Consider the following 18028-nt stretch of genomic DNA (forward strand, 5'->3'; position numbering starts at 1 on the left):
AGTTAGCAAAATGATTGGTGTATGGTGCTTGTACAATGTTCTTATTCTTAGACCCAAGACTACTGTCACAGGCTCCTGACTAGCAGTCATTTTCATGCAGTGTCTGTTGTTTCCCCAGCTTCTTGGAGCCCTAGAAGGACAACAAGATCAACTCAGTAACACTAGAACCGAGGGCACAGGCTCCCTGCCACACTGCAGTCAGAGCAGTTCTCGTTTTCTCCACGTGGTTGAGCTTCCTAATTTCATTGAAACAAGTAGGTCCTGGGGAAACAGAAAAGACTTAGGAAACACTGTACTGGTCCACCACTCTTCCTAAAATAAAGCTGAAAAGTATGTTTTCTAGCCTAAATTCCATCACCAATTTTCTGTGGTAGGATGTCAGTCACTTTTTCCTTCCTTCCTACACACGCGAAGTTTGGATGACAGTGTTGAGATCATATCTCACTTCTTAACTCTCCAGAAGATGCAAGATGAAGCGAAAAGCTCACCTAATGAGTGAAACATTTAAAACACCACCTCAATAACATTTAAAACACCATTGAGGGCCAGGGAGATGGCTCAGTAGCATAAGCGCTTGCCTGGCAAGCGCAAGGGCCTGAGTTCAATCCCCGGTTCTGCAAAAAAAACAAAAACAAACAAAACACCATTGGGCCAGCTAAATAGCTCTGTGGATTAAAGAGCCTGCTCAGGCAGAGCACAGGGGCTGGGGGTTCAATCTTGAGACAGCAAGTAAGACTGGGCTTGGTGGCATGCACTTGTAATCCCAGCAATTGGGAGGCTGTAAACAGAAGGATCACTATAAATCCAATCTACTCAGTGAGACCCTGTAGACCCTGTCAACTCTGTTCTAAATACAATACAATAATAATAATAATAATAATAATAATAATAATAATAATAATAAACCATCAATAGCAGTAAATTAAATTAAAGAAGTGTTACTGAGGTCAGCAAATATAAATAATAAACCAGGGAAATTGGTCACTGCATACCCCCAGCCTTGCTGATGGTCAAGTCTCATACAAAAGCACATAGTATTTTCATCTACCTTAACATGCTTCCTCCACTCTAATTGAAATCATGTTCAAATTACTTCCAATATCTAATACAATGGCCATGTAAACAGCTGCTATGCTGTATTGGTCATGGAATGAAGACAAGGGAAAAGTCTGCACAGGTTCAACCCAAATGCAAGCTTTAGAAGTATTTTATGTACATGTGGAACTTGCAGGTACAAAGGCCAACTATAGACATTGCGGCACGCCTCGGCTGATGCCTGCCAATAGCGTTGAAAGTTAGGATGTCAGAAGCCAATCTTTTGGCCTTCCCTTGTAAAAACCAGCACATGATGGAGTAGAGAATGTCAAAGAGGGCCAGGGAGATGGCTCAGAGGAATAAGTGCTTCCCTGGCCAGGGCAAGGACCTGAGTTCAATCCTGGATTCCACCAAAAAAAAAAAAAAAACTTCAGAGAATGTCAAAGAAATAGTGCACAAGGGCAAATCCACTTACCAAGAGAGATGTAACACATGAATATACTGATTCTCAAAGAATTCATAACTGGAAGCAATGCCACACTCGTCTATGGCTTGACCATTCTTATACCAGGTGACCTCTGGCTTGGGCTGACCTGATAATAAAGATTTAAGAATATCCTTATTACTTTAAGTATTTTGAGAGAAAGGTACAAATTTATGAACAAAAACAGACAGTAAGGAACAAGGATGAGTATGATGGGTTATGTCAGTTTGGGAATTAAAAAGCTTCCTCTCACAGATACAAATGTGGGATTTAGTAAACACAGTTGGGCATGTTACATACTGGTGGATAGTGCTGTGCTAGGAAGTGGGAACATAAAATGAAAAATGCTGTCTCAATTCAAGAAAACTTGTTCAATAGGCAAAGATGTTGAAGGTATCTTTTTTCAATGTCATCTGGGGGGGCCTGGCCCTAGCTCAGTCCTTTAAGTGGCTGCTTCCACAAAGCTGTCAGCCTGAGGTTGCTGGAGTTCGAACCTCACAACTCTCCCGCTGGCCAAAAGTGCCCTGAAGGCATTCGAGGAAGAAAAAAAAAAAAAAAACAAAAAAACCCTTATTCAATGTCATCTGGAAAAAAGGATCATTTATGAATTATCTTGGGGAATCTACTTGATTTCACTCAATGATTGCTACCGACTAAAAGTCCAAGATTAATATAACAACCATTGTTAATTTCCTGTTTTTGTTTTGAAATTTTATACCACTTTTATTATGGTAAAGTGCTTTGTTTTTGTCTTTGTTCTTGGTATTTGTTTTTTTTCTCTCTCTCTCTTTAAAAATAGGTCCAAGTTTTAGTGAAGTTGTATGTTAAATTGTGTGTTTTCATCCAATAGAGGTCCAAATCATTTCTAGCTAGTAGAAAAGACAACCCCATCGGTTGTTTACTGCCCAATAAGACATTAAACAGTATTGCACCTAACCTAACAATTTGATTCTAATACTATGCAATAGCATGTACATACCTAGCTTCTCACAGTTTAATATTTTGTAGTTCCCTCATCAATTAATAAGTTGAATGAAATGCTTGAAATGTCAATTTCACACTTCCAACGGAAACCAATGTGCTCCAAGTTGAGCGTAGGTCATGATGCGAAAGGACAAGATGAATTAGAAAAACAGAAGAGGCATTTTCTACCTGGGGAGGAAGGAATTGGGTGTGCAGATTTCCCCAAGGTTGTGCACATGTATGAGATTAATGTGATGAGGGAAACTGATGTACATTTTCTCCTTCAGAAGCAGTTCATCCCTTTTTAAACCCCCAGAAATTTCATCCACCCCTTAGGAATTTTTCCCTTCTATTACAGGCTAGGAAAATTTCTAATGTGTCCTGGAGAGCTTTCTCACTAGCCTTCATGTCACCGAGAATTTATCCAAATAGCCAAACTTATCCAGTTTATCCAACTATGCCACCTATTCAAGGACAAAAGCCCACTATTTGGAGACAACGCACCACACTTAGTCCACCCCAGGAATATTCTTGTGTTATGCCGTAAGTTGTTTGGCAAACAACTCCAGGGACCACAAAGATAAGGACTCCCTACTCCTCTGAGGCCATAGGAGGGGGAAAGCTAAAAGAGGTCCATCCAGAAGGTGACAAAGAAAAGCCAGGGGGTGCATGGCACAGATCAGAGTTGCTCTCCCTGCTTCTCTCTGTGACAGTGCCATGAGAGTGCTTTTGGGCAGCTGCGCATTCTTTCCCCTTGCTTCCTCCTCCAAGTGGCTGCCTGGTTAGCTGTGCCTGGGGCTAGGAGAGAAGACTTCAGGTACAGGCACAGACACATCCCTCTCCAGCAGAGGCTTGCCCGACCCTTACAGGTGGGCGAGTGACTAAAGCATTCTAAATAAACTTCCCTAAAACCCACCAAAAAGCTCACTGATCATTACTCATTCCTGTCTGTACTTTTCAGCATTGTGACCCCACTTAGTCAATGTTTACTAGAGTCCTACTGAGGAAGCTTTTAATTGCTCCTTTTATGTACACATGACTTTTTTGAAGAAAGTACAAATACAGTAATGCATAAGCTGCTACAGGGGAATTCATTCTGGCCTCCTGAACTCCAGTTGTTTGTTCTGATCAGGGCTGATTGATCTCCTCTGCCCCTTAGTTTCTTAATAGCTGACAGTTTTTTTCCTTTGTGTAGTATAGATCTGAAGCATCATACAGAAATGAGACTTACACAGGGAAGTGGTATTTCAGGCCTTGTGGGTGGTTTTCTTTTCTCCCTACACTTGCTGGAAACCTCACCTGTTTCCCCTTGTTTTTTAGTATTTCGTGTTTTGTTGTGTGTGCGGTGTTTCAGAATTGAGCCCAAGGCCTTGCACATACTAGGCAAGTGTTCTACCACTGCCTTGCATCCTCAGCTTTTCCTCCCTCTGTATCCTGAGTTTCCTTGCAAGTTACATATTGAGAGCCATCATCCAAATGTTTCAGAATGATCTGGCTAACGTGTGCAGGAATGGCAGCCCAAGTCAGGGTTTTCTAAACACACAGGGCTCTGTCTAAAGACCCAAGGCCAACATGGGTCTCTCCATCTGTCTGGATGGCATAGAGAAGAGTAGAGAAAGCTATCCTGGGTGTGAGGCTGCATGCGTGATTGGGCACTCCAGTATCCAGGCCCAAGATGGGCTTTGATATAACTTCCACTAATAAAAGCAGCTATTGCCAGTGCTGGCTCTTCTCCTCTCTGAACCTAGAAAAGGAAAATTAGGGGGCAAGAGTTTTCTGTCTGCCCTCAGGAAACATCACTGGTGTCTTCACATTCTCAAGGTAGAGCCATGAGCTAAGAAAGAATGGAGACTCACCCATAACAGACGAGATACTATTTGCCTATCCAATCACTGGGATTTTATTTTCTTTTAATGATCATACTTTTTTGCCCTCTTGGGTACCTGATCCACTCTGAATGATGTGTTCCTTCAGCAGAGGAAATTCAAGTTCTTGGCTCTTGGTCCACTGGTTGACCTTTGTCCTAGTCTTAACCTTTCTACCATATACTAGCATGCCTGAGGAAGGCGAGCAGCAGGAGACAAATTTAGCCAGTCTGTGGTTATCAGTTAAAGAATAACACAAGAGTCCAATTCATCTTCTTGAGTGAAGGTACTCATGCCGTTCTTGTGTATCACAGGAAATAAAGAAGAGCTTATGTGAAAAATTAACCAGTGTAAGAGTTGTCTGAGAACCCCAACACGAAATGAGGAAAATTACTAAATGGTATCCAGGAAGTCACTCAAAAGCCAAAAATCATAGAGGATATAATTGCTTGATTACTCAGAATAAACTTCCAAGGTAATTTTCCTAAATGATGCTTTCATAATGCCCTCTAAGCCACATAATCTGGTCGGCAGTAGGTGGTGCAAGATGAGTAGCTAGTCTAGGGATGATTACCAGAAATCATGCAGCGAAGCACAGCATCTGACTTCTCAGGAACCTTCTGGGAAAGCAATGTAGATAGAAAACATAGTGTGCGTCTCTGGGGCCCTTCGGAGTCTGTCATGCTTTCATGTCACACGAATCTGAAAAATAAACATGCCCGGCATCACCATGGCTTCCAGGGTTCCTTTGGCCTCCCTGAGAATTCCAGAGTTGTGCAGTGTGGCTCTGTGACCTGCACACAGGCCTGAGGACAGGCAGCAAGTCCTGGGGAAGCCTTCTTCAAGGACTGCATTCCTGGCACAGCACTGACGCTGGGCTCTGCAGCATAGGGCATGGAGTAGCAGCCCTGGCCTCTTCCTCCAAGACCCTCCAGGTGTGGCATCAATGTCCCCCAAGGAAGAGTGAGGACCACCCTGGCTAAGAGTGTCTAGTACTTTAGTGCTATGCCCAGCCCAGGGCAACCAGAGCCTGGACTTAGGAAAGAATTGCATGAGCCTGCAACTCATGGGGCTCTTTTTCTCTCTTTCTATCTCTCCTAAAAGTCTTTTCATGTTGTACTCAAAGAGGTATATATGCATGATTCATTGCTTCTAAAAGAGGAGTTGACTACATTCAAGTGAATTTACAGATGGAAGGTATTTAAAAATTAAGAAAATACTACCCCAGTTGCCACAAGGGGTGGGGGCAGGCCCTACGTTTTTGTTTTCATTGATACAAACAGGCATTTAGCACTTGATTAGTCACCAGATATGTTACTCTGTTTAATCAGTCTTAAACTGCCTATAGGATGGCTATTAATGCCTCCTACACTTTGCAGATGTGGAATACCAAGTTTAGAAAGGTTTGTCAACTTGTTGAAGAGCACACTGCTCAAGTGGCTGCCAAACTGAGGCCACCGTCAGGACTGTGCTCGCTGACATCTTTAGCACCTTAAGGCCACTTAAGACCCATACAGGGTGCAATTCGCCTAGATCTGAGGCTCAGGCAGGTTGTTCTGAATTCAGAGGAACTTCAATCCCAGTACCACTCAGCCAAGCCTATCTTTCCTGGAGGACAAGTTGGAAAATCACACTTAGTCTCTCCAAACATCTAGAGTCCCTCTTTCTTTACCTTTTCCCACTCTTTTTACACACCACAGAGATCAGAAAAAGGAAAAAAACATACCATGGTGTGGCAAGTGGGGAGATACAGGGAATGAGCAGTTAGGCACTACAAGTGGAGAGTCTGGGCATGTGGGCTGTACAACCGAAGCCAGAGCTAAGCTCAGGGTAGGAGAAGCCCATCTAAATAGCCATGATTGTGCAGCGATAGGGGGGCCCCTGTCTATGTGGCATCAGTGACCACTCCTTAACCATGCAAACCAATAGGCACTGAGCCCATTTCTGTATCTGTAAAAGGAGATAGCGACTATGTTCTAAGGATTAGAATTAGTGTACATCAATTCCCTGGTAAGACTCATATTACATAATTGCTTGTCATAATAGTAATCAGGAGGCTTTAAGGAAAGACATCACTTATTTCATCAGTTTCCTCTTCTGCTGCGGCTCACCACAATTATTTTTTTTTAAATGATGAGTAAATGTGTCTCCTGGGGTAAGTGGAATTTATAGGGCATGACTGCCCACCACACCCCCATCTCAGGACCACTGCTGTGGTTGACCAAGAAAGGAAGGGCACTGCATGACACCGAGAACTGGGCTGAGAGTGAGGACCCCGTGTGTCATCTGTGACCCTTCCCTAGGTGACAGCTTATGGACAGTGCTGTCTCACGTGAAAATTCTGACCCACACACACCGCTTCACTCTCATAGTCATTTGAATCATATACCTCTCAGCCTGAGACACTGACTGTACTCTGGAAAGGAAAGAGACAGTTAAATCAGGCTGTGTTTCATGTTTCCTGGCTTCTGAAGGGCTGAGAATGCTTGAAGACAGATTTATCGTTCTGTACCAGAGATGAAGAATCAATAGGGCATCATTGGTATTTCCCCAGGTGATCACAGCAGGCTTCACAGATAGCTCAAAAAGGTGATGTGGAACTAGAAAGGCTTTCTCTTTCTCTCTCTCTCTCTTTCCTTCACTTATTTATTTAAATTTTTTGTCTTTTTGAGACAGGGTTTGCTATGCCATTCTGGCTGGGCTTGAACTCATTTTGTGGCCCAGACTGACCTCAAACTAGCAGTGATCCTCCTGCCTCAGCCTCCTGAGTGCTGGGATTACAGCTGTGCACCACCTAACCTGGCCTCTCTCTTTTGACTATACAGTCCAAGGTAAGTTTCTTAGTTTTAATAAAATGTATATGCTTCTAATTATAATTAATTATACAGATTCTAAATGGGTATATCGAGGGCCTGGGGTGGGGGGGATGGCTCAGTAGAATAAGCGCTTCCCTGGCAAGCGCAAGGGTATGAGTTCAATCTCTGGTTCTGAGGGAAAAAATAAAGTGGACTAAATGGATATATCCATATTCTTGAAAACACATATATTGTTTCCCCAGAGCACCATCCTTTCATCTCAGTATACTTGCCCAGGAAGGAAGGATTTGGTATCCTTTGAAGCACTTCTCTATGTGTTACATATATAGTCACATGTAATATATACACATATATATTTTTGTACATATGGCATTAAGTTGTATATACTTCCCTTGCAATCAGTTTTTTTCACTGTGTGAATTTTGTGAATTTTTCAATATTAATCCAGTTTCTAAAGGGCTCTGTCCTTTTGTCAACAACTTCTAGGCAACATCAGGCCCCCATTATATAGCCACAGTGTGCTCCACCCGCCCGCCCTGATGCCGATGATGTTATACAGCTCATCTGGAGTTTCACAGACTGACAAGCATGTCTCAGTAAACAACCTGGCACGTGCCTCATGGGCATGTAAATTGTTCTCTAAGTAGGTGCTAAGAAAAAAATAGCTAGAATATTATTTACATTCTACATCTTAATAGATATTTCATAGATATTCCAAAGTAGGCAGAGTCTTTAGCAGAATAACAGAATTATGTAGTGATGAAAGGCATAGCTTTGTGTACTTCCCTGCCTGCATTCAACTCTTAGCTTTGCTGTGTACTAGCTTATTTCCCTCTGCCTCAGTTTCTTCATCTATGAAACTCAAATAATAGTAGTATCTACTTGATTTGGCTGTTAAGAAGGCTCACTGAGCCCATCTGTACAAAGCTCTTTTGCATTCTGTATTAGGCATTGTAGTAGTACCAGCTGTTATCGATGACTTGGGGTATAACAGCAGCAAAATCATACACCAAAAAAAGATGTCTTTCTTTCAAATTGCTAGAAAGTAAGTAAAATGCTATAGGAAAATTATTGGAACATTTAAACATCTAAATAAGCCAAGCTTTTCTTTGGTTAATCTGCCCACACAGATAGCCAGTAGCCTGGTTGCTGTCAGCAGGAAGCCTGCTGTCAGTGGAAAGGGTCAAAGAGGAGGTCACAGCTGACACATGGAGCTGAAAACCTGTTCTTACTAAAGAGCCTTTTATTTCTCTCTCTTGTCTAATGGCTCTAGCTAAAGATTCCAGAACTATATTGAATAGGAGTGGTGACAGAGGATATCCTTGTCTTCTACCAGATCTAAGATTAAAAGATTTCAATTTTCCCCCATTTAGAATTATGTTAGCTGTTGGGTTTTCATAAATGGCTTTTACCTGATCAAGGAGATTATGGGGCCAAAGAGGAAAGTGATCAATGATGTAGAGTGTGCCTAAAGAGAGTCACATGGAGAGAAAGGCTTTCACAGAAAGCAAAGAAAGTCTTTCTCTCAGGCTTTCACATACAGCAAGTTGGCCAAGCAATGGCCGTGACTCATCCCCATGGCTGACACTGACAAAGGATCTACAATCTGAGGTACAGGGTCTCACGATAAATCCTGAGGGGATTTCACTGACCTTATCAGATCCAAAAGCTACAACTCTTGTTACATAGGTCTTACTTAATCTTGGTCTTAATCATCCAACAGAAAAATATAAAAACGAAGTACAAGAAATAAAGCCATGTTGTTATGTTGAGCTGTAGGGGACTCAGGTCAACAACTTCTGACTTTGCCAGTCAAGTGGAAGATCCAATACTATTATGGACTACTGAACTATTTTGGAATATTTTGCTGAGTTCACACAACTATAATATTTAAATGATGGAATTAAACAAAAAAGGAGATATAGATGAATGACCATTTTGTATCTGTGTATTCAAAATGGTTAGGATAGATATATAGCTACATTCTCTTAATTCAAGGAATAGAGGCATTTGCTCTAATAGTGTTTGTAAATAGGATATTATGTCTGCATCTTTTACAACAAATAACAACTAGGAAGGCAGTATGCAATGTGTTAATTATTGGAACTTTCCTACCAATTCGATTTGAAACTGTATCATTGCTGTTTATTTCTCAACAAAATTATGGAAAAAAAAAAAACCCTAAAGAGCCAACCTCAAAGGAACCTTCTCACTAGGACAGGAGGGACTTTTCTGGTTAGCCAGCCTATTTCAGTGGCAACTGTGTTCCTGCACGTGCCATCTGGGTTACTATAATTTTGCATACCACACCAACCATCATTTGAAACTCAGTCCCTTGTTAAGGAAAGTACCCTCCCCAAAGATGGGCTGTGGATATTTGGGGACAGACCACTGAGGAAAAGACAACTAAAATATTTTGATGCCCACCAATCATCATGGCCAAGGGTAGGGCACTTCATAGGCATGACCACACTTAATTATGACTGTATAACTCCCAGATTGTTCTTTCCTACTTCACAGGCTCTGTGAAGTAGGCGATAACCTGAATCTTTAAAGAATTGATATAAAAATCTAATTTCTCATGACTTGCAAATGGCAGAGCTGAGATATAGATACGAGTTTGCTAAAACCCAAACACTGTGCTCTTTCTTGACTATGATCTTCAAGTTGTATGTGAGAAATAGAAGAAAGAAAATAATGTACATAGAAAAATATTCAAGGAGCTGGGGAGATAGCTCAGCAGTCTAAGTTCCTGCCTGGCAAGCACAGGGTTTAATCCCTGGTACCACATGCCCTGCTGGCCCAGGAACTGGGTGTGGTGCCACACGCCTCTAATCTCAGAGCTGGGGAGGCTGAGACAGGAGGATCACTATGAGTCTGAGCTGCACAGCAAGACCTTGTACCAAACAAATAAATAAATATTTTTTAATTTTAAAAAGAAAAATATTCCACATCACTAGTTATTAAAGAAATGCAAAGGGCTGGTGAGATGGCTCAGTGGTCTAAAGCACCTACTTAGAACAAGCTCAACAAAGCACAGGGACTGCGGTTCAATCACCCAGCACCACATGCCAGCCAGCCCCGCCTCGTGGTGGGCTGAGCTGGCCACACACACACACACACACACACACACACACAAATAATAAAAATTTAAAAAAATTAAAGAAATGCAAATTAAAACTAGAATGAGATATTATTATATGCCCCACTAGGGTGGCTATAATAAATAACCAAAAACCACTGAGAATGTGGAAAAGAAAAAGAATCCTTATATTTTGCTGATGAGGATGTAAAAATCATGCAGATGTTTTGCAAAACAATTTGGAAGTTTCTTAAGAAGTTAAATATAGATTTTTCCAGATGACTCAACTATTCTACTCCTACAGACCATACCAAGAGAAAAAATATATATCCATGCAAAGATTTATGCATAAAGAGTCTCTGTAGGATTATTCAGAATAGCAACAAATTAGAAACAACCTCACTTTCTAACTAGTGAACCGATAGACAAAATGCGGCACAGCCATGTGCTTGAGCAATAAAAAGGAACAAAAGACAATACACTGTATGCGCATGCGGGGTCTTTTGCAGGGGCAAAAGTGTTCTAAAACTGCTGGTGATGGTTGTGCATGTTGGGGAATTTACTTTAAGAAGTCACTGCAGTGAGCACTTAGAAAAGGTGAGTGCATTTATGCATGGCATGTGTGGGCAATATGTCTCAGCAAAGTTAAGTTTTAAACATAGACAAGGAGGCAAACACTAAGCACCTACTATATTTGCTGCAGTGTTGCTTGTGAGAACAAAAGATTGGAAGAAATCCATTAGTAGAAAAGTGGTTAGCTAAACCAGTTCCTATCTAAACAGTAGAATCTTTTTCTCTAGCAACAATGTGCATTAAAAAGAAATAAAGCAATCATGGGTTTGGGAGAGTTATGGGAGAAAGGAGAAAGGGATTAAAAACTAGCAAGATATGTTATATGAAACAGGACACAGTGGCACATTGTTGTAATACTAGAGTTCTGGGAAGCTGCGGCAAAAGGAGGACAGGCTCAAGCCCAACTTGGAAGCTTAGGGAGACCCTGTCTTGGCATACAAATATTTTCAAAAGGGCTGGGAATATGAACCAGTACAAAAGCTTTGAATTTAATCCCAAGCATATGCACACATGTACACACACACGCACACACACACACACGCGCGCACACACACACACACACACGCACACGCACACACAGATATGGTATTATATTCATGCGCTAATTCCCAAAAATGAACATTATGATTTGGCGTTACAAACATACACTAATAAAAGTTTTCAAAAGGGATAAGGCAATTATATATGCATAGATATGAAATAATCTTCAAGAGATATTATCTTGTTTTAGCAGAACCGGGGATTGAATTCAGGCCCTTGCACTTGCTAGGGAAGCGCTTATTCTAATGAGCCATCTTCCCAGCCCCTTCAAGAGATATTATTAAGTGAAATAAATTGTAAAAGTGCAGGGTGTCCTAGCACTTGCATGAGAAAACATGAATGTTCTTGGATGCTTACTTACATATAGGTAGCTGCTTTCTCCAAATTTGTTTTAAATTTTTCTCTGCAATTTTAAGTGAAATAAAGAATTTCCCCACTAATTCTCCTCTCTTCTATTTATATCTGTACTAATAACCAATGTTTTAAGGGAGGATAAAACAAAACAAAACACACTGTACAAGAACTTAATACCTTCCCTGATTTCACACTTGGAAAACACACTTGGAACATGTTAAGTGACATTGCCAAGGTCACCAGCTTGTCAATGGCAGCACACTGTTTTCCTGATTCTGATTTTCAGGGCAGCAGATTTGAAGTATATGTTCCCGTGCTTGTGTTATCCTTATCTTTTCTCAGGTTGAAGCCAGGAAAAAAGGCGAATGTATAATGCTATCAATGCACACAGTGGGGAGAGGTTATAATGAGGCCAGTTGTCATGAGTTAATGTATTTCCTATCACTTGGTTCGCAGCTGAATGTCATGGGCTGACTGTTGGGCACGAGCTAGGGCCGTGTCAGCTGGACCATCAGGAGGAGCTCTGTGTTCTAAAGAAATATTCTCTACGGCTCTTCTTGTGCTCCACAGATACCTAGGTGCCCTATGTCACCGTACTTGTTCTCCCAGGAACAAACACTCCGAAAAGGGACCACAAAGTGAGACACTTCAGAATTTCAAGCATCAGGCAGTGGAGGGGAGAATCTGGAAATCTTACACTCGCCAGTCTCACTGCCCAGACTGCACAAAAGAACGGGGCAGGCTGTGGGTGGAATGGGCCTGGGGCGATCATGCTGAACCAACCATGTCTCTTAGGCTGGCTCAGAGCGCATTAGCTGTGTGGGGACAGTCACCCCTTTCCTTTTTTTGTGTATGACTAAAGTATTTCATTAAATTACGTGTATGCTCTGCAAATGGCTTCATAAGAAATCATAAAATCAAAATTATAAACATTTTCAATAAAAAGGTACAAGAATGAACAGCAAAATTACATTTTTCTTTTTTAAAAAGATGTATTTATTTATCTATCAGGTACAGGGTCTTACTATTAGGTACAGCTCAGACTCCTAGTGATGCTCCTGTCTCAGCCTCCCCAGTGCTGGGATTACAGGCACGCACCACCATGCCTGGTTTCAGTGGCCAGCTCGACACCAGGCCAGCACAGCATGCGGTACCAGGAATTGAACCCATATCCTTGCACTTGCCAGGTAGGTGCTTAGACTGCTGAGCTATTGCCCCAGCCTACATTTTCTTTCTGTGTGTGTCTGTGTGTGTCTGTGTGTGTCTGTGTGTGTCTGTGTCTGTGTTTAAGACAGGGTCTCACTATGCAGCTCAGGCTGGCCCGTAGCTCACTTTGTAGCCCAGGCTGGCCTCAAACTCTCAATGATTCTCTTGCCTCAGCCTCCTGAGTGCTGGGATTACAGGTATGCACCACCACGCCTGGCTCTACATTTTCTTTATAGTACAAATAGAAACATTTTGGTTCTGACATTTGATCTAAAACTTTTATAATATGTTTTCTAATAGCTGCAATGAACCTCCTCACTTCACCTGCCATCATCCTTCAACCCAGCTGCTTAGCCCAGTGTAAGAGAATACATTTTGGAGACAATTTCCTTTTTTCTTTTCATCTCATGAAAAATATTCTCCCAATCAGATAATAAAAGAATAGCAAGCTATTACATGGTGTACCATTATCTTCAAAGTAGTTACTCAGAACAAGACATAGACCAAAGAGTCTCACAGAAACAGATAATAATACAAGCTTTCCTTGCAACAGACTAAGATAAACTTTAGTATAAATGAAACAAATTAGTTTATATACTGAAATATTTTTAAAACAACAGAATGCACAATCTGGGGAAGTATGTTGACTTTTCCTTGCTTCTTATTTATCTCTCTTCTATTTTGCTCTGTATTTGTATGTGTATAGTTTCTCCTAGAAGAGAAACCATACTGTATTTGAGCTGACTTATTTCACCTTCTTAACGTTAAGGGCTCAAGTCATACCCACTTACCTATGACTGCCTTGAGCTTATCTTACTTTATAGCAGCACAGTGTCCATCATATGACCATATCTTTCATATAATTTTTTTTTTTTTTTGGCAGAACCAAGGATTGAACTCAGGTCCTTGTGCTTTCCAGGCAAGTGCTTATTCCACTGAGCTATCTCCCTGGCCTTTATATAATGTTGACAACTATCTTATGCTTGGAAGGTTTCTGAAAATCATTTCACTTTGCTTGGACAGGTCCATCTTAAATTTTTAAAGTATGAATACTGCCGATGGCTAAATTGTTGACTAAGGCAGGTGATGATATGTAAGAGATGTTTTTCCAAAGTACTTAAAGCTCCAAAGATGCTCATTTCCTGTGTCCTAACTGTTCCACAAATCTCTGTGTGACTCAGCCATGTGGTGGCTTAGGTTGACCAAATTTTACTCTTTCTACTTGTGGGCTCTGGATAGTTTAAGATGATCAGGGCACTGCTCACTGATTGGTTCATTAAGCAATGTTAAAGCCAATCAGTGCAAAGTGAAGTTAGGTCTTTTCATCCATCCTCAACAAATAAAAGAGAAACAATGAGGACCACCAGGTAGCTCTCTTGAGAGAGTGGTTTCAGACAGTGAGATACTGATTGAGGTTAGAATGAAACCAGAAAGAAGTTGAGCCTTGAGATGCAGAGAAACAGAGCTGGTGTTTTGACCATCTCCTAGATTTTTCTAATTGGTGAGGAATAAATTCTATATTCTTGAAGCTAATTTGAATTGACTTTTCTAGAAGGTACAGTGAAATGGCAACACCTTCTCCTCCTCCCCACTCCCATGGACTCTGAACTTTGGGCCTTTGGTTCTCCATCCTAGACCTCTATGTTGGAACCAAGTTACAGAAATAACAATTTAACACCATATGAGTTCATCAAAGAATATTTCTGCAAGAGAGTTCCAAGGGAAACTGAGCAAAGCCTAGCCCAACAAAGCTTCCAGTTGCCATGCTTGTTCTATGTCTGTGCCTTTCATGTTTTTCCTACTTCAGAAGGACAAAATGACCACTTTCCATCTCTGTCTGCTCAGATCTCACAATTTTCAAACACCTAAGCTCAAATGCTTGCTTCTCTTGAAGGCTTCTCTGATAGCCTCAGCTGGAGAAAAGAAAACAGTAACCCCTCCAAGTGATACAGCAGGACCTCATTTTACGGTCCCCACTCCGAGTGTCTCCTGCACATGACTGGAACATTTGCGTGCATGGGGCCTGCTTGGTTTACCTGCTGGGCTCTCTACAGTGATTGTATAGTGTCTGGCATCTGAGGAGTAAGCCGAGTTCAGTGATTGAAACAACGCAAAAGGGTTTCCTTGAGGAGCTTCAGGCCCAAGGCATGACTGAAGTGCTAATTCTCCTCCTGTGGTCCCTGCACCGCACCATGGGCATCTCCTGGAAATGTGAACAAAATGCAAATTCTTTGGATTTGTTGGACCTTCAAAAACAGAAATGCAGTGTTGAGTCGAGCAACTGGTGTTTGAACAAGCTCCCTAAAGTCCAGTGCACTTTGAAAGTGTGAGAACAACTGGATCTAGACATGGTCTCAAGCTAGGGATTGAGGAACAAAGGGTCCTGGCTACCTAAGAGCCAGTGGAACACCAAGGGAAGACAAGGGCAAGCTGTGCTATTTTGTGCTATTTTCAGTAAGTTTTTTTTTCTAATTTATCATGAGTACACATTAGATTCTAAAATATAATCCTTTTTTAAAATTTTGTTTCTAAATATGTTGTTTCTAAGGACATTTTCCTTGAAGAATCTAAAGTTTTGTTGTTTTGATTATCATGCCAATCTCAATAAACCTAATTTCTATTACTTTATACAGTTAATATGAAGCTCTTATCCCTAGCAAAAAAAAAGCAAAAGCAAAATATGTAATGAATAAAGATGAAGAACTAACTTCTGTTGAGAAACTTTATTTCCTCATCTAATCTCCATCAGTCCTGTTAAAGTGGATGTGAGAATCTTCATTTTATAGGGAGAAGATCAGAGTTTGGATGCTTGGAAACCCTGGGCTGAAGTCAGAGCAGTTGGTTCCAAACCTGACTCCACCTGGGCTTCTTCCCAAGGACCACCCTACCTCCCTTGGCTCTGTTCAGCACTGGATATTTACAATTGCATCCTCCCTACTTAGGCTGTATCTACATATACCTGAGGTATGCATGGGGCTATTTAAAAAAAAAAAAAGTAATGCAATGGGGAAAAAGGAAAGTTTTGTAGCCACCCTACCTAAAAATATCCCCATATTGTGGTCAAAGATTTTGTAAAAACTTCAAATGGAATTTGGAAGCTAAAATGCGTCTAGTTTCTTTCAAATCTTGATTTCCATATGGCTGTCAGCTCTTTTTAATAGAGGATGGGTCAAACTGATTTGGAAGACAGCTCAAAATATCCTCGGTTTCAGTTCAGGAAAAGCAAACCAGCTTATCCCATGTCCCCTTCGCCAGAACACTGCGGTCTGCAAAACGGACCACAGGCCTCTGGAGCAGTAAGACTGACTCACGATTCCTAGTTAATTCATCTTCAAAAATGAAGGCTACCCCTGCACAAGAAAAAGGTTGTGGACAGGAAATAATTCAAGCAAAAGCAGTGCTAACTGATGTTATTGCTTTCATCTATTTTTAAATGATTGTCAGATGTCTGTAACTGACACCCGTGATCAGTGGCTCTAAAGTTTAGATGTGTTTATTAAAATTTAATATGATGGTGGCATCATTTTATTGACAGTCTTTTTGGGAGGAGGGTGACTTTTTGCCTAAAATTTTTAAAACTCTCTTTAATAAGAGAGGAATTGCTTGTGTGAGCCTTTTTGAAATACCTGATCACTTTTCGGCAATGTGTGTTGCTTTTTCTCAGACAAGACACTGCAGTGTACACCCAGAGGGAAGATCTTTCAATCACTTAGACAGTTCAAGTGAAAAAGAAATAGGCTTGGACTAAAATACTCAAGTCATCTCAGGCAGAAGGGCCTGTGGCTAGAGTTACATGGGTAACTGCCTCCATTTTTCATGCTTTTCAGCAACATCTTCACAGATCACTCCTTGGAGTCATCCTTTACGTTTGTTTTTTCTATTTGTTAAGACAGACATGATGTGGACAAAACTATTTCAATTGCTATCAAGCTAAAATAAGCAAACATTAAAAAAATAACCAGAATTTGCAGAAAATGTCACAGTGGACGTAAACTGCGAGACGATGAGAAGTTGGTCACATTAAAACACCAGGTGCCTAACATCTCATCCAGCTTCTGCTTGTCTCATCTGGCTGTCTCAGAAGGAGGCAGTCAGCTTTGTTCTTTGTTGCAGGAAATGTAAACTATTACATATTTAAAACACAGCCACGCCTTATGTACAAACCAAAGTCTCTGTACTTACTTCTCAGTACTGTGTGTCCAAGAGATGTTATTGGAGGGCTGGCTCGATGGTGGGCTCCCCACGCTGTGTGTCAGGCATTGATTGGGTGTCCTTGATCCTGGGACAGGAATTCAAATAGAGTCTTTTCCACAAACAGGTCAAAGCACAGTTGGGTCTCTTTCCAGACCAGCTCATGTCTTCCTAACAGGGAAACCTCCAGGCCCAAGCAAGTTTTAGAAGAGCATTTTTCCCCTGCCCTTGACTGAACTAGGTCATTGCTGAAGCTGGAGAATATTTTTTAGCATCACTGTGATGAAACTTGAGGGCTGTTTCTGCAGTAGGTGAGACACTTGTTGACGCAGCCAGGGAGGCCCTGGCAAAGGGGCCTGGTGAAACACAGCCCCAGAGAGCTGATGAAACCAAGGCAAGCTGTCACTGACTGCTGCTGAGGAGCCAGGACAGCTTCTTGCAAAGCCCATGCAGGAGTCTGAGTTTAACTGCTCACCCCTTAGGAAAGTCAAAAGGCAGAGTAACACAACCAGCTTTGTACTAAGAAAATCAGGCATCTGAAGTACACATAGGAAACCTTTGGGGAGGGTGGAGAGGAGGTGAAAATGAGAGTCATGTGCTGTGAAAAAGCACTGAAGTTATCCTCTGAAGTTCTCTGTGCAAAAGCCACAGAAGCAAAGCAATATTCCCCTCCCCCATCTCCCCCTCCTTCTCTCCTGTATACACACACACACACACACACACACACACACACACACCCTTTTCCTATTTTGACTGCAATGGTTAAGAAAAAATAGCATGGACAAAGATCAGACAAATTCCATAGAAGAAATATCACAGACTTTATTTGTTCAAATTGTCAGGAACTGTTCCTTTTGGCATAATAGATTTATCATGATTGAATTTTGTCCAACTTCAGGAAAGAATGTAGAAAATCCAG

The 18028-nt window shown here is 41.4% G+C and overlaps 1 protein-coding gene across 3 annotated transcripts in view; it reads right to left on the reverse strand.

Moving 5' to 3' along the window:
• Alpk2 (alpha kinase 2) overlaps positions 1–17665 on the reverse strand; it is a 135252-nt gene extending 117587 nt beyond the window's left edge. The window contains exons 1-3 of one of the 3 annotated variants that reach the window (XM_004623737.2): positions 17101–17663; positions 4922–5049; positions 1511–1628 (exon numbers count right to left, since the gene is read on the reverse strand). In XM_004623737.2, coding sequence (XP_004623794.1) covers positions 1511–1628; positions 4922–5030 — 227 coding nt within the window. In that variant the 5' untranslated portion in view covers positions 5031–5049; positions 17101–17663. Of the gene's footprint in view, positions 1–1510; positions 1629–4921; positions 5050–17100 lie in introns of all 3 variants that reach the window. The other 2 variants (XM_023715303.1, XM_023715306.1) reach the window with 2 other exon arrangements.
• Between the last annotated feature and the right edge of the window lie 363 nt (positions 17666–18028).

The sequence above is a fragment of the Octodon degus genome, unplaced genomic scaffold (assembly GCF_000260255.1).
Source record: "Octodon degus isolate 3935 unplaced genomic scaffold, OctDeg1.0 scaffold00003, whole genome shotgun sequence".
Taxonomy (NCBI): domain Eukaryota; kingdom Metazoa; phylum Chordata; class Mammalia; order Rodentia; family Octodontidae; genus Octodon; species Octodon degus.